Source organism: Marmota marmota, unplaced genomic scaffold (assembly GCF_001458135.2).
Source record: "Marmota marmota marmota unplaced genomic scaffold, marMar, whole genome shotgun sequence".
Lineage (NCBI taxonomy): Eukaryota > Metazoa > Chordata > Mammalia > Rodentia > Sciuridae > Marmota > Marmota marmota.
In genome coordinates this window covers 9935754-9952290 of record NW_026000229.1, presented here as the reverse complement: position 1 = coordinate 9952290, position 16537 = coordinate 9935754, and the positions used below count along the sequence as shown (strand labels likewise).

The 16537-nt window shown below is 45.4% G+C and overlaps 1 protein-coding gene across 8 annotated transcripts in view; it reads right to left on the bottom strand.

Annotated features, from left to right (window-relative positions):
* Positions 1 to 8103: 8103 nt before the first annotated feature.
* Celf6 (CUGBP Elav-like family member 6) overlaps positions 8104 to 16537 on the bottom strand; it is a 31062-nt gene continuing 22628 nt past the window's right edge. For 4 of the 8 annotated variants that reach the window (XM_048793640.1, XM_048793642.1, XM_048793641.1 and 1 more), the window contains 10 exons: positions 11766 to 11894; positions 11578 to 11657; positions 11263 to 11406; positions 11012 to 11144; positions 10780 to 10926; positions 10511 to 10573; positions 10185 to 10265; positions 9954 to 10097; positions 9208 to 9363; positions 8104 to 8517 (listed from right to left, as the gene is read on the bottom strand). In XM_048793640.1, the coding sequence (XP_048649597.1) occupies positions 9236 to 9363; positions 9954 to 10097; positions 10185 to 10265; positions 10511 to 10573; positions 10780 to 10926; positions 11012 to 11144; positions 11263 to 11406; positions 11578 to 11657; positions 11766 to 11894 (1049 nt within the window). In that variant the 3' untranslated portion in view covers positions 8104 to 8517; positions 9208 to 9235. The remainder of the gene's footprint in view (positions 8518 to 9207; positions 9364 to 9953; positions 10098 to 10184; positions 10266 to 10510; positions 10574 to 10779; positions 10927 to 11011; positions 11145 to 11262; positions 11407 to 11577; positions 11658 to 11765; positions 11895 to 16537) is intronic. The other 4 variants (XM_048793646.1, XM_015480219.2, XM_048793645.1 and 1 more) reach the window with 3 other exon arrangements.

Below are 16537 nucleotides of genomic sequence, written 5' to 3'. Positions count from 1 at the left end.
TTGGGGTATTTTTGCTGATGATGTCATCGGTGGTACAATTTTTCCAAAAGGAGCCGTCAATTGGCTTGGTGTATCTTCCTCCCTTCTGCTTGTCATGATTGTCCAGCTAAAATTTGGGGGCCAACAGAGGTGAGGCAAAGAACCTCACCCCCCCGCTCTACAAAGACCTCTCCACATGTGTGGCTATATATTGGACCGGTAGTCAATGACGGGTAAGATCCAATTGCAATGGTACCAACCTAACGGGTAAGGACCATATGTACTATTGGACAACCTAAGGCAGGCACGGTCCCTAAGCCACATGCTTTTTGTTTAAACAGAGAGGGGGAGATGTTGAGAGCCACAGCCGAAGGGGCCCCAGCAAACTTCCAGCTGCCGGCTGATGATTGGCTCACAGCGGCCCCAGCAACATCTAGCTGATTGGCTCCTCTGCGGTGATGCTCATTGGGCTGTTTCCCTGCCCTTTGGGGGACTTTTTTGGCTCCGCCCACGTGACCCAGCCAATCGGCCTCAAGAGCAGGAGGATTGTGGGAGGTGGAGAGAAGCTTGTGGGGGAGAGAGAGGCTTGTGGAAAGCCGGTGGTGGCAGTTGAGGCTCTGAGGGTTTTTCCTGAGAGGCTGTTTTGTTTGGCGTGTGTGGTTCTAAAAATAAAGTTAGTTTCTTTTGACAAGTGGCTCCTGATTGTGCCCAGCCAGACTGCGGTGATGGGACTGATAGTCACAATGCCACCTTTATCTCTGCCCTATAGAGATGGATACATGACCCATCAGATCAGGTAGAGGAGACCATCATTCCAACCAACGTTATTAGTTCAGGTACAAGTTTGTGACCTAAGTAGAGCCAATCATAATATTCCCTATCAAAGCTCTCCTGCTTTGGAGGTCATGGTGTTACAAGGATATGAGATTGGGCTGGGCATGGTGGTGCACACCTGTAATCCCAGTGGCTTGGGAGGCTGAGGCAGGAGGATCACAAGTTTAAAGCCAGCCTCAGAAAAAAAGGAGGAGCTAAATAACTCAGTGAGACCCTGTCTCTACATAAAATGCATAAAAATTGGACTGGGGATGTGGCTCAGTGGTCGAGTCCCCATTAGTTTAATACTCGGTACCCCCCAAAAAAAGAAAAAGAAAAAGGATATGAGATTGAAACTGCTGGCACCCAGCTCTCTCTGCTATATGGAGAGAGTACTTATCTGGTAGGAAAAAGAGTAGAGCCACAGCTTAAAGGGAAGCAGAGCCCTGAAAGATGGAGCAAGAGAGACCTGGTGATATTTTTTGAGCCTTCTAGTTCAGCCCTGCCTGAGGTCAGTAATGCTATTCACTTCTCAGTTCCCTTTTTGCATTAAGCTATTTTATATTAGTTACTATCATTTGTAATTAAATTAGTGCTAATATAGAAATGAAAGGTGATAAGCAAACAATGGAATGTGTAATTGCTGGAACTGGAGTCAAATGGAGTCAGTGATGATCTGATCACTCTTGACTGGGAAGTTAGAAATCCCTGTTGGGTGATGTCAAATTAGCTGGTTAGCTGGGTGCCGTGGCACACACTTGTGATTCCAATGACTCAGGAGCTTGATACAAGAGTTCTGCAAGTTTGAGGCCAGGCTGGGCAATTTAGCAATAAAATAAAAGAGTTGGAGACATAGCTAAGTAGCAGAGCACTCCAGGGTTCAATCTGCCAGTAAATACACACACACACACACACACACTATTTAGTTAAACTCTATTGTATATTGAGATGTAGATAATGCATCCATTAAAGATGGAGATTTGCCTGTTGTGGTGGCACACACCTGTGACCCCTGCTCAGGAGGTCGAGACAGGAAGATCGCAAGTTCAAAGCCAGCCTCAGCAAAAGCGAGGTGCTAAGCAACTCAAGGAGACCCTGTCTCTAAATAAAATACAAAATAGGGTTGGAGATGAGGCTCAGTGATCAAGTGTCCCTGATTTCAATGCCTGGTACCAAAAAAAAAAAAAATTGGAGATTTCAGGGACGTGCTAGAAAAAATTATCTAGATGTTGGAGTGTGTTGGCCTGTTCTTGAGATTTTCCACAAGATCCTGCAATTTAGCTTTCCACCATGCTGGCAGAATTACAACACTATACAGCTTTGTTTAGAGTTGCCTTTTCTGCCTTAGGCCAGAAATCCAGAATGCCAAGGGCCAAATAAATCATACATCTTGCATATTATAAAGTCAAGTCCTCTTCTCTAAGCTAAGGTGAATGAGAACAAAACACAGAGGTGGAGAGAGGCTAGAGCTTAGGGCTTGTGAAGTTCCAGAAAGGGGAGGGACTGAATGCTTTTACCCCCACAGTTAAATAAGATTTATTTGGCTTTGAATTCAGGCAGTGCCTGTGGCCTGATTTCTGGGGTCCTTGACTATGAATCCTGTGGAAAAAGGTGGAATATATTGGTCATAATCCTCATGCACTTTCTTGTACTCTCTAGGTTACCTCCCTTTTTCTCTCTTGGGTGGCACCATGCCTAAACTATGTAATCTCTCTACTTTCACAACTTTGGTGGAAATTCCATGTGGCAGGCCATTAGAGCTGACTTCCCCAGAAGCCATACAGGCAGCAAATAATGCTACTGTTAAGTGTAGGGGAATTAGCTCTCTGTGGGGTGTACCTTGGCCAGTGGAAAACAGATGAGAGTAGAACAGATGGATAAATTCCTTCCAAAATCTCCTATTGGGCAACTGCTCCAAGTTGCAGCTTCTCCTTGCAAACACCATGTACCTAGCAAACACTTGTGACTGTCATGTGACCTGCTCTGTCTTCATGATTTATGTGACATAGTAAGGAACACAGTAATACACTGTCTTATGTTGCTTCCTTTCTCTGCACTTCTCTCCCTGCCCCTATCCTGGGCTTCCACCTTCCCAAATAGTCATCATTTAATTCTGGCCCTCTGCCTCAGAATCTGTTTTCTAGAGGACTGTGTTAAGACATAGAGACATAATCAAAGTCCCCATCTCAATACTGATTCCTAATAGTTGGGTAGTAAAAAGACCTGAGAACACAGCAGATTTTTCCTTCTCAAATGCAGGGAACTTAGCCCTGACCCCTGGCTTTCTCTCAGGGACCCAGTGACCAGGTCATAGGTCAAGCCATTTCTGGACTACTTTCCAAGAAGCTGAGGCTCATTCTACAGGCTTTTTTCATGGTCCTCTGCATTTTCTGATGAGCATCTAAGACATCCCTTGGGAAAAGCCCTACCTAGGCCTGTAGGCTGCCTTCTGGGTCTCTGTGCTCTTAGGCAGCTGGAGGGCAGGAGGGTAGAAGGTGTTCAAAGTTCCATCAACAGATGGCCACTTAAAGGCTTTGATCAATCCAAGCTGCTAAAAGGTGGAGGACATTTTAATAGCTGTGTCTGAAGGAAGGGATAAGAAGAAAAAGAGTGGCCCTCTGCCCTTTCTGAGTTTGCACTTGACTTAGTTACCCAGCTCAGCCTTCCAGGATATAGCCTGGATGAGAAAATCCAGACCCAGGCCTCAGACTGGAAGATAGTAGCTGCATGGACTGCATAGGCTCTGAGCTCCCTGAACCCAAGAGGTAGAACACCAGGCTGTGTAATGGAATATAAAATATACTGACCATGCAAGGAAGCCCAGAGGCCACAAATAGCCTCTGATTCCCTGCTGGGTTTTGTCATGTCACAATGGGGCCAGCACAGTCAGAAGAGTAGATGCCCGAAGATTAGAACTAAAGTTGGAAAGAATCAAGGAGGTTCTGTGATCTCCACATCCATAGCACCCTCTTTTGGAGGTCATTGCATGCATGTTCTGCTGCACAGAGACAGGGGTGAGCCTCTAGATCTGGTCAGAGTACACAGGAGAGCCATTTCCAAGGTCAGAGGTCACCAAACCCATCTCAGACCAAAAGTCTTTGCTCCTCATATCCAGGACACCCAGGTTGCATCCAAGGAGAGAAATTCATTATGGGAGACCTGCTGAAGGCTAAAGACTCTCCTGACAGTCCCCAAGTTCTAGAGATTATCAGAGGGCCCCATAATCAGTGTCAACTGAAAGAATTTCCTCAGGCATCCTTTGGTGCTTTAAACTCAGTGTAATAATAGGTTGTGTTCTGGAGGGAGAGGAGTGAAGCAAGCTGCCTATTGCTGGACAGAATGAGTGTATGCTTGGTTGCTTCAGTACTGTCCTAAGAATCTCCTTGGGACTGAGGCCTAGGAGCTAGTACTGCTCAGGAATTTTTTTTTTATTAATTGGGGATTGAACCCAGGGGCACTTAACCACTGATCCACATCTCCAGCCCTTTTTGTATATTTTACTTTGAGAGGGTCTTTAAGTTTTTTAGGGTCTTGCTAAGTTGCTGAGGCTGGTTTTGAACTAGCAATCTTCCTGCCTCAGCCTCCTGAGCCACAGAGATCATAGACATGCACCATCATGTTTGGCTCCACTAAGGAATTTTGACTGTCTGATCAGGGCCAAGGTCACTGGAGCATGAATGAGCCATGAGTCAAATAGAAATTATGACTTTGTGAGCACCACCATAGACAGGCCACTATGGAAGCCATGAAGTTGAGAGGAATAGTTAAAGTGTGATGCTAGAGATGTAAACCATATTTCTGAAGGCTAGAAAAAGACTCTAGGAAGAAGACTCAGCAAGATTCTTGATGATGGTTACTAGTTCACAGAGAGCCCAGGAATCAGAGAATCCACATATCTGATAAAGAGAAATCTGGGCATGCTGGATTTCTAATGCAATCTTTATCCCAAAACCATGTCAGAGGGAAGTGGGATGTTACAGTTATAGATGGGTCATCTTAGGGATGTCTGTAAACAACAATGGATAAAGGAGATATTTCCCCCATGGAAAGGACCAAGACCAATTAATTTTATTGATCAAGAAATTCACTCCACTGTCTAGAAGGATGTGCTGTGTGCTATAGATTAGAGATTGTTTTCTCTTCTCTCTTAATCCAAATGGAAGACTTTTTCAAAATTGTGATCCCATTTTCCTCTGCTATTTCATATTGGTTATATAGGGATAACTAAATTTATCTTTTAGCTATAAATTGCAAAATCTTAATAATTCATATCCATACCTGATCAAGAGACCCTGAATGAGTAAAGCAACTAGATATGACACTGTTTTCTCTACCACTGGAAGTGGGTGAGTATGTTTTTGGTTGGGTTTAGAATCACTGCATTATTAGGCAGGTACATGTTGAAATTGTATGCTTATTAAGAAAAGTATAGGTGGATGAAATAAAGGGTGAAATATACTGAACACATATTGCTTATCTGCCCATCATTCCTTCCTTTGGGGACCCAATTTTCTCCTCCTCAGAGTCCTGGTGAAGTTGTCAATTATGGTGGCCCAATCTTCCATCCTAGAGATAGGTTCATGTCCATAGCTGGCCAAAGTTGTCCCTAGGATTTCAGAGCTAGAGCTAGATAGACCAAAAAGAAGGAAGTAAAGTCAAGAAATAGAAAAATCATCATTTGAACCTCTAGACATCCAGGTCTGAAGGCAGACAAATCCTTTGATTTATCAGTTATGTACACTAATTAATTTCCTATTGGCTTAACCAGGTTTGAGTTGAGTTTTTGATACTTGCAACAGAAAAAAGTAGAGACTAATACATGTACACACAAACAGAGACACAAATACCATGTTTTTCAAATTCAGACATTATGCAAGTCTTCCACAATTTTATTAGGGGTCAGCAAACTTTTTGTCTAAAGGAGAAAATAATTATTTTAGGCTTTATGAGCCACCTATGGCCTTTGTCTCGTTTTGTTTGTTTTTCTTTGCTTAGAAAACACTTTAAAAATGTAAAAACCATTCTTAGTTTGTACATTATATAAAATAGGCCATAGGCCAAATTTGGCCCACAGGCTCATAGTTTGCTGACCCCTGGTCTAGATAATATCAACCTCTGAAACTACGGAGTCAGTTGGCCAGTCCCTAGCTCACACCCTATAGTATGAAGCAAAATACCCTAAATGTCATTTTGGTGCAAGTGTCTTAACATGACTCAGTAATGAGTTAAGATTCAGAGTAGAAATAGAAATGGGTCAGTCTTATCTGGTGTGCCCATCATCTGAAACATGGTAGACAATGAAATAAATGGTAACCAGTATTATTTCTTGGTAAATAAAAATAATTTTTCAAAATGATGCAGCTGTCCAAAGACTTGGTCCAAATTGTTCCAGTTTATCCTTGGTGACATGCCTACATCTTTTTTTTTGTTTGTTTTTTCTGTTCTTTTTTTTTTTCTTTTGTTGGATGCCAGAGATTGAACCCAGGAGCACTTAACCATTGAGCCACATCCCCAGCCCTTTTATTTTACCTTTTATTTTGAGACAGGGTCTTGCTAAGCTGCTTAGGGCCTCACTAAGTTGCTGATGCTGGCCTAGAACTTGTGATCCTCCTGCCTCAGCCTCCCAAGCCGCTGGGATTACAGGCATGCGCCACTGCACCCAGCAGGCTCCTCTTTCTTAATCTCCTTCAGGAAGACTTTCTCTGATCTCCCCTACCAATAAGCCCGAATTTGGTTTTTCTTCTTCTTACTGGCACAGACCCTGTGTGACCCTCCATTGTAACTGCATTCATGGCCTGTCTTTCCCCCTATCCAGGTATTGTAGTCTGCACCTAAGTCCCAGCACCCAGAACCATGTTTAGCACCTAACACTGAGAGCCCTCTTTTCCTCTAGGTGAATATCTGTTTGAGTGTGCAGGTGCTGCATATCCCCACCTGTGTCCAGGGTGCTTCAACTATGTGTCAGCATTAGGCTGGTATACACATCCCCTTAGCACTGGTTCTTCTCTCTGATGAAAATTATTGGTGGATGTACACTGAGCCTTACCTGGTAATGTTAATTTTTATTCCCATTCCCTCCAAAAATGAGTCAAAGACAAGAGGAACAGGTGGGAACAAGTTTTCTTAGAAACCATATGAAGGAAGAATCCTCTGACCCCACCCCACATTCTTTACTGTCTGACTGTTATCAGATCAGAGACCTCCAACATCAGCAACATCTGGGAACTAGAGAGCTCCCACACACAGCTGGGGCCTCAGACTAGGCTAATTCATTTCTATGGGGTGGAGAGAAAATTATCCCCCTGGAAAAAATATGAGCAGGGCCTTGTGGACACAGGAAAGACTGACCAAGGCAAGGTGAATCACAGTTTTCTAAGCGGAATCTTTTGCCCATCTCACAGAAGCAGGCAGGAAGCACCACCATTGATCAGCTTTATATGGCACCCACTGGATACAACAGACGGACAAAGACGGACAGACAGAGCACACACCACTTCTAAGCTGAACACTGCTCACCATCTAAAAGCACCTTGGATAAGCACATATGAGACACTCTTGCATAGGAAAGATGTACTTTTTAAAGGAATGAAGAAGTATTTTGGCAAAACATCTATTTCCCTCCCAGGTCCTGGGTAAACAGGGACCCCTAATTCTGAAGCTTCTACATATTGAAAATTATCCCCTTCTCAATGGCAGTATATACAGTAGCAAACCTTCCAAGTCTGTTGTCACAGCCCTCTACGTATATCTTGAATCTACTTTATAGGTAGGGAAATTTAAGAGACAGAAGGTGGCCTGGAGCAAGGGGACACTGGGGCTGGCTCAAGGGGAGGAGAAACAGGAGGTGTCTCAGTTCAGCCAAAGGCAAGGCCTCTGTCTATTTTGACTGACTGGGATGAAAAAAGCTCATGTGGTCAAAACTCCCTCTTTCTTCCTTCTTGGGGAAACAGTGGTTCCATGGGAGAAGCCATTGAGAAGGAAAGGGAGGTTATCACTTCTGCTGCCCAGGAGTCCTTGTAGGATGACAAAACCAAGGCAGGCCTGAACCCCTCTTGGGGCCTCTTCAGGGATGACCTTTGAGGCTGGAGATTGGAGATTATGGGTTCACTGCTTCCATAACCCTCTTTTTATGAGCCTGGACCTCTTGGGTCCTTAATTATCTTGAAAAGGGAAGGGTGGGGGAGTGGTTTAAGAGGGGATGAGACACAAGACAATCTTTCCACAGCCTCCCATTGCCTAGGCTGGTGCTATCAAAGGTCTCCTTCACCCTGTCTCCTAGGGATATTTAAAGGCAGCTTTTATGAGACTCTATACTGTCTTTTTTTTATTTCTCTTGTGTTTTTTCTTGTTTGTTTTAATTTATATAGATATAGATATATATATTCTTAAAAAAAGCAATAGTCCTTTGGTCCCTAAATTCTAAGGAATGATATGATTTTGAAAGAAGTAAATCTGGGCTTCCCTTGTAGAGAAGCCCTTGGCACCCCCAAGGCCCTCTGCTGGTTTCCCAGACAGTCAGTTCTCAACCAGTCCTGGTTGCCCTGACAGCCTGAGCTCTCTGCCACAGGTGCAGAACAACCCACTTGATAAGAACAATCCTTGAGTGGCCCGAGCCCCAGGCGCCAGCCTCAGGTCTGATCCACTTCCATCTGCAGCTGCTCCTTCCGGAAGGGCTGCTCCAGCATTTCTGTGCTTTTTCTTCCCTTTCTTCTCACTCTTCAGCTTCTGTTGTTGGGTATTAATTGATAAGGAGAGAGGGGGAAGGTAAAAATCACCGTAGAGGGAAAGACAAGAGCAGCCTGCCTGCTTAATGACAATGTAGATGAGTAGCTAGACCTCTCTTCTTGGCAGCATCCTGGTACACCAACGCCAGATCCTGGGTCTTAGGCAGATGACTCCCGATGCCCCTGCAAAGGGTTCCTGGAGCAGTATAAGTGAGGCAAGGCCAGGTGGACCTTAAGGGATAGTGAGCACACCTCTAAAAGTTGCAGACAGCCTTCTAAGGACTCATGACCTGGCCAGAGACTAGAACTTGTCATCTCTCTGTCCATCACCCACCTGGCCTGCATATGCTGCCTCTTGAGTATATTTGCTTCTCTCCCCTCATCTCTGAGTTCCCTGTCATTACCTCAGCCCTTATATCTTGTCTCTTCTTTGTTCAAACTCCTCAATGGTTCTTTACCACCTTCAGTATAAAGTCAGAACTCAGGCTATAAGACTCTTTAAAAACTAGCCAAACTCTCATTCTCAGAGCCCTCTCTAGGGCCTTTTGTGTATCTCCCAGCCTATGGAGACAGGAATATTGTCTTATTTATCTCGGTCCTTAGAATGAAGGAAAAACTCTCCATCCAAGGATTCTTTCTAGTCCTGGCTCTTCTCTTTATCCCATTTGCCTGGCATCCATCTGAGACTCACCTTTCTGTGGCTAGTCAGTGAGAGCAGATCAATAAGGCCGGTTGGCATCCTTAGGCCTCTTCAGCTGGACCTTGAGCCTCTTCATGCCAATTTGAAAGCCGTTCATGGCCTGAATAGCAGTCTGGGCACTGGTTGGATTGTCAAAACTAACAAACCCTGGGCATGGTGGTGGGCAAAGAGGTTAGCTGCTAAACCTGCCTAGCAAGGCCTCCTTTCTTTTTAACCAACCCCCTCATTTCCCAAGTTCCTCAGGCCAGTTCCAAATACCTCTCCATTTTTACGTGTGTGCATGCAATATACATAAGAAGCACACCCATAAATGCAGATGGTCAGAGATTCCTAAGGTGTGATTCTTGGAAGGATGGGAGATAACTCTGGGAGAAGTGGGGCAGTGTGTTGGTTGGGTCTTTCCCTGCTTGGATTGGCTGTCTCCCTCTACTACTCCCATTCTAGTCCTCGGAATTGCAGTTGGAGTTGGAGGATATCTTTGGTCCCAGAACCAGATGATTCTGGCTCTTGTCAAACTCCAAAGCTCTGACCTGGTTGAATACATTCTAGACACCTAAGTTTCCCAGGTGAACATGAAAGAAGGTTTGTTCTTTGTCTAGGTTTAGCCTCCATCACTGGCCTGTGACCCTACTTTGTGCCACATATGCAGCCGCTGGAAATCACTGCCTTATTGTAGAGTCTTTAAGGGAATTCTGAGGCTAGGAGTGGGAGAAGCCAAGGTATGGGGCTCAGCTCACCAAAACATTTGCTCTGGTTGGTGGCTCGATCCACAAAGACTTTGGCAGAGACAACGGCCCCAAAGGGCAGGAATGTCTGTATGAGTTCTGCATCACCAAACTCCTGAGGCAGGTGATAGATGAAGAGATTACAGCCTTCCGGGCCTGCAGGAACAGTAGCAGGCTGGTTCAGGGAAGGGACCCTGAGTCCAACCCCACCCAGGCTCTGAACTCCAGCCCCCAGTCCCTCACCTTCTCTTTGCTGCTGGGGTAGGGCTGAAGACTGCTGGGGAAAAGCTGTGCTCACTGGGGCATAGGCCGTCGGATAGGCTGCTGGAGACAGAGGTGGGAGTGGGCAATGATCCCCAGGAGCCATCCCCCAAACAGGACCCCAGCCATTTCTGATCAGTTCAACCCAGTCCACCATAACCCTTGTCCCAAGAGAGGTTGTTGGGATTTGGGGTGAGTTGGAAAGGAGGGTTGACTCCTCAGAACAGACACTAAACCTCCCCACAAATCTCCCTATTTCTTTCTGGGGCCCTTCAACCCCCCCCAGGCCGCGCAGCGCCAAGCAAAACCTGCATAGTGGTGCATCCCAGCGTAGGCCTGCTGCAGGGGGTCAGGCACACCAGGGCTCTGGGCTGGGGAGAGAGGGGCGCAAGGCCCACGGTGAAGGCCAGTGGGCAGGGTCAGGTGAGACACTCAGGGAGTGTGGGAGGTTGTGAGTTGCTGTGAGAGGCAGCAGGGATGATAGGAACCCCTTCCCCAAAGCAAGGCCCTGTCCCCCATTCCCTGCTCCTTACTCCACTGAAGGGAGATTTGGGCAGAGTCGGGTGGGGTGGCCCACCTGGATAAGGAGAGAGCCCATTATTGTAGAGCGTGTCGGAGCCTGGCTGCCCGTTGGTCTGGGGAGTCAGTGGGCCAAATCCATTGACCCCAATGGTCGCTGGAAGACCGGCGAGAGTGCCAGGACCACTGCCAGGCTGGGAGTTGGCTGTTGGCAGGGAAAAAGGTAAGTGAGTCAGGTTGTAGCCCATCCCACCCCTCCCAGTGGCTGCTCAAGGGTGCTAGAGTCATACCTGTTGCAGGCAACAGCGGCGCAGCCACCAGGCTGAAAGCCGCCACATGCTGCATTTGGGCTGCCACTGCGGCTACCGGGCCTAGGCCCGGGCCCTGTGCAGCTGCCAGCAGGGCTGCCTGGTGCTGCAGGATCTTTGGGAAGTAACAAGAACATGTTGGAGGGTTTTGCAACCGGCAGCTGCCTTGGTTCCCAAACCCCTAACCTGGCCCAGCCACCTGCCCACCGGTGCTGCCTGAGCCAGGCACCTACCGCTGTGGTGTAGGCGCCACAGGCCCCAAGTGGCAGTGGTGTGGGATGGAAGGCACCCAGCTGACCAGCCATCTGCTGCATTCGCCGCAGCGCTCGCTCGCGGTCTGTATCTGCCAGCTTGACCACGAGGCTGGAAGAGGCGCCCTGGACAGAGTAGGGCAGGGTAGGCCGCAGTGACTGGTCCTGATACCAGCCCAGTCTCTGGGTCAAGGGCCTTCCCCATCAGGCCCTTGAACCAGGGTACCGAGCTCATGGGGGAGGAGAAGCCCGTCCCGCCCCGCTGGCCTCACCCTCGGCCCAGGCACCCGCCCTCACCGCCATAGTCCGGCTGCCGTGCAGACCCTGGATGGCCGCCTGAGCTTCCCCTTGACTCCCGAACTTGACAAAGGCACAGCCTGGGGCAGGATAGAGGGATGGGTGGCTCAGGCCACAGAGGTCAAAGGATCGTGTGGCCCCGAGTGTGAAAAGGTCACCAGGTAATCCCAGTGGGCAATTCATGTCACCTTTACTGGTCCCGTCAGGGCTCCGCAGAACTGTGCACTCCTCAATATGACCGAAGGGCTGGAACAGGCGTCTGACGTCCTCTTCACCCTGCTGCTTGCCCAGCATCCCCACAAACAGCTTCCGGTCCTCTGGGGACAAAGCCATGAATGACCTGGGTACTCTAAATCTTCCTGGACACCCCAGAGTAGATTGAAGAGCTTGGAAAGAAAGTAGCTAACCAATCTAGCTCTTAGGGAAGAAGTGTTGGAAATGAGAAGGCCCTGGGGCTCCAAGATTGGGTCTCTTTAAGGAGCAAGATAGGCCAATCTAGAGGAAAGGAACTCAGCTCAGATTTCCATCAGGAAAACCTGGGTCCTGAAGAAACCCAGAAAGATTCATTTTTGCTCTTGTGGGGAGTGATATAGTCTTGATACCTTTGAGCCAGTAGATCCTTATATGCATCGATTTATGTTTAGCATTTCTGTTAGTTTGGGAGACGCTGTTTCAGACCTTCCTAGAGATATTAGGGGAGGGGTACTCAGAGAAGGCCTTTGTATTCAGATTGGGTCCAGAGATGTACACCTTTGCCAGTCAGCCTGAAGGCTAGAATCAATGTCCCTTCCTGCTCAAATCAAGGAGAATTGTGAGCAGAAAACAGTTGTTTTATTATACTACCTCATCCTCAAGACACTGAGCAGTGGAATGATGAATCCTTACCACCAGCACTAAATCCAACCTGGTCTTGTCTCCCAAGGACCTATAGAGGAAGCTTGGGTTTCTGAGCCTCCAACATTTGCCCCTTTACAATTGATGAATTGTCTGAACCCTTTCCTTATTTCCCACTTCCACCAACCCATCCCCTCTCCTAGTTTCCAGAGCCTTCTCTGAAACCTGTTAACCCCTCCATGACTTCCCTTGTCCTCTTGCCCGATCTTTCCTCCAAGTGTTCATGCTATGGGAAAACAAATTCTGCCTATTGACCTAGATGACCACCTAAAAATAAGTCTGATCCCTCTGTATACCCACACTGGCTATGGGAGTGGTAGAGTTTCAGGAAAGGGACTGTAAGCTAAGTCTGTATCCCCTAAAGAAAACTCAAGGGTTGGGGTTAGAAACCAGGTACTAACTGCACATATATCAAGTTAGGCCTCTGCAACACTATCCAGGATTCTAGGATAGAGGGTACAGCCCACTGACCCTGCTGGTTAAGTCTAGTTCCTCTTTACACTAAAGTAAACCTCTGAATTTGGGATGGAGCTTGCCTATGTATGGAGTGATATATGTTAGAAGAGAAGGTATGGGTGGGAATCTAGCTTTGGGCTTCATCTTCAGATCCTAGAGCTCAGAAAAATCCATCCAAAACTCCTTTACTCTTTTCCAAACTTGGCTAGGCAGATAGGGTCCTTGAATTCTGTGTGCAGAGAAAACAAGTCTGGTAGGGGTCACAGATTGAAGTCCAAGACAGTTAAGTGGAAGTATAGACCAATCAAAGTTAGCAATGGGAATATCAACAAGGCTATGTGTGTGTCCATATTTCACCTGGTCTGTTTGGGGTTCAGCCTTAGCTGCCCTGGGGATCCTGAAATGTTTGTCAATGCTGTGTCTGTGTGGTGGGCAGAGGCTGCAGTTCATATGTGGCAGGAGGAATATGTTTCAGCAGAATCCACCCTCTGTCCAGAGAGGTACTGCCTGGTGATCCTGTGTGGAAGGGAATGGATAACACACCTATGGCTGAAATTCTGAAGGAGGTGCTGACCTTTGGTGGTGAGTGTACAATCCAGTGAGTGTTCTTTGCTTCTGGGGGTGTTAGCCACAAAATAGTGCCCTTGAAACAGATCTTTGATTTCTCAACCTTTTTTTAAAGTGGTGGAATACATTGTTCCAATAAAAATCTTAGGATGAGGCTCAAAATTTAGGGGGAAAGTAGAACTGCTCTGACTGAAACCAGAAAAGGGGGACTAAAATCCCTCCCCCTTAATCTTGTCCTATAACCCCATAGAGGGGGCTCAAAGGAAAGCCCTTTGAAACCATTAACATGGATGATAAAGAATAGAGTGCCAGATAGTGTGCAGGGGGATCTGAGATCATCCTGTTCAAAACCTGAGAGAACAGGAAAGGTCTTTCATGAATCTCTTGACCAATCTGATGTTCATTATTTTGCCTTGACATTGGGGAACAAGGTCTATTTAGACAAAGAGTCAAACCCCAGAAGTCTATGTCACTGTTCTTAGGTCTGACACTAAAATATGACAATGTAGCAGCAGAAGGCCTAGAAGAGACTAGAGAAGATGTTGGGGACTTCCAGAGTCACAAGGGGCTTCACAGAATCCCAGTTTATAGTGCAGCTGTATCATTGGATAGGGTCTATAAGATGTTGATGGCACCCAGATAAGATGTCACACCACATGGACCAGAATCCAGTTAGCCCTATATAAGGAAAGAGATCACAGTTTCAGATGAAGCTCCCTACAAAGGAAAGAATTTGTATGGACAGTAATGATCTGAGCCTTCATTTGTACTTCCCCTTGTTGCTTTTTCTGCTGCTGATGGTCAGTTGAAGCTCATGTCATAGTCCATGAAATTCTCTGATCCTTTTTCTCCAATGAGACTATACTGAATTAAGAATTTCCATTTTCATGTCAGGGTACTGACCCTATGGTTCTGTACTACTGGGCTATATAGGACTTGATACTGAAATGATCACCCACGATGGGCTCAAATCTATGTTGCCTATTTCCTAGGTATCATGTTGGATATAGAATTGTCTTTTCTACTTAACAGGAAATTTGAAAATGTTTGACAGGAGGATGCATTGGGTCACAGTGACCATGAACCTCAGGTAATCCAAAAATATTGGGATAAGTTTCTCAAGAGACCCAATCAAAGAAAGTACAGGCTGTACCTGAGAGTAGCCTCCAAATCCACATCCCTGAAGATGTGGAACTGATTGATGCCTACATACAGAGATGATCAATCTCCTCTAGGTCAAATTCTACCAGTTTGGTAAAAAGAGGATGTTACAAATCTGGCATGATGGTTCATGCCTGTAATCTCAGCTACTCCAGAGGCGAGGCAGGAGGATTGCAAATTCAAGGCCAGTCTGGGCAACTTAGTGAGATACTGTCTCAAAATAAAAAGAGTTGAGGATGTGACTCAATATTTGCCTAGCATGTGCAAGGCCCTGGGTTCAATCCCCAGTGCCAGGGGAACAAGGGGGAGGATACTACAAGGGGCAGGTCAGGAAAGTCTGAATAAAAACATCCCATGGGTTGTGGGTAGGTCCCTAGAAAAATGGGAATATCAAACATGGAGGCTCAACCTCCCTTGAGTAGAAGGAATTAGAAGGCATCATCAGTCTGGAGATGAGACATAGAAGAGAGTAGGTTCAATCCCCAGTACCGTGGGATTGGAAAGCCATACAGTTGAATGGTATAACTGCATTTTCCTGTTTTCAGTTAGTGTGTACTCTTTGTTCTTATCTAAAATAATTTTTAAACCCTAAACAAGTGGCTTAGGCTCCCATAGGCTCCTCCATGAAACTGCCTTGACACAGTGGTCATGTGAGTCAGGAATTCTAATACAAAAAATAACAGGTTCGAGAGCCCCTAAATCCAAACAGAGTTAGTCTAGTTCATTTAATATGTAAATAACTCCTAATAGGTAAAGAACTCATTTTCCTTAGAAAGGGAACCAGGATGATGTTCAAGAAAGGAGGCTGTGCCTCAGGTGTCCAAGTTTCTGGTTTCCAAACCCTTCACACCCACTCCCCTCCATATTGATTGGATGTCATGATTGTAGAGACAGAATAGGGAAAGGTTTCAGCCTTTGAGTATCAACTATTAAACCTATCCTGAAAATACTAGTTCACCTTTCTGTCCAAATACCATCTCAAAAAGTCCTGCTGGTGGCAGCAAAGCACCTCTCCTCTGGTGTTATTAGTGATGAGTGCAGAAGAAGCCTGCTTGGCTTCTTCTAATTAAAAAATTGAGTGAAGGAATATCCAGGACAGGCAGAGACTCCTGTCTAGATATGATAAACATCAAAAAGGACATTAATTTTAAAAACAAATCACCCAAAGCTGTTAGAATAAATAATTAATTCATCTAAGTTGCAAGATACATAATCAATGCTCAAAAATTTGTTGCATATGTATACACTTACAATTAACAATCTGAAATGAAAATTAAATAAACAATTACATTTATAATAGCATGAAGAAGAAGAATAAAATATTTATAAACACATGTACACTGAAACTACAAACTTGCTGGAATGAATTAAAAAAGACAAAAATAAATGGAAAGACATCCCATGTTCATGGATTGGAAGATTTAATATTGTAAGGTAGCAACCCCATTAAAAACAATTTACAGATTTAAATGTAATCTCCTCCAAAATCCCAATGACATTTTTTCAAAAATAGAAAAATTCATCCTAAAATTCATATGTAATCTCAGGGAACCTCAAATGCCAAAAATTATTGAAAAAGAAGAACAATTCCCTAATTTCAAAACTTACTACAAAGCTACAGTAATCAAAACTGTGGGGCTGGGGATGTGGCTCAAGTGGTAGCGTGTTCGTCTAGCATGCACGAGCCACTGGATTTGACTCTCAGCAACACATAAAAATAAAATAAAGATATTGTGTCCACCTAAAACTAAAAAAATAAATATTAAAAAAAACCCTGTGCTACTGGCATAAAGACAGCCAATATAGACCAACAGAATAGAAGATAGTCCATAAATACTCATTTTTTATGGCCAAATGATTTTTTTTTTTTTTTTTTTTTTTT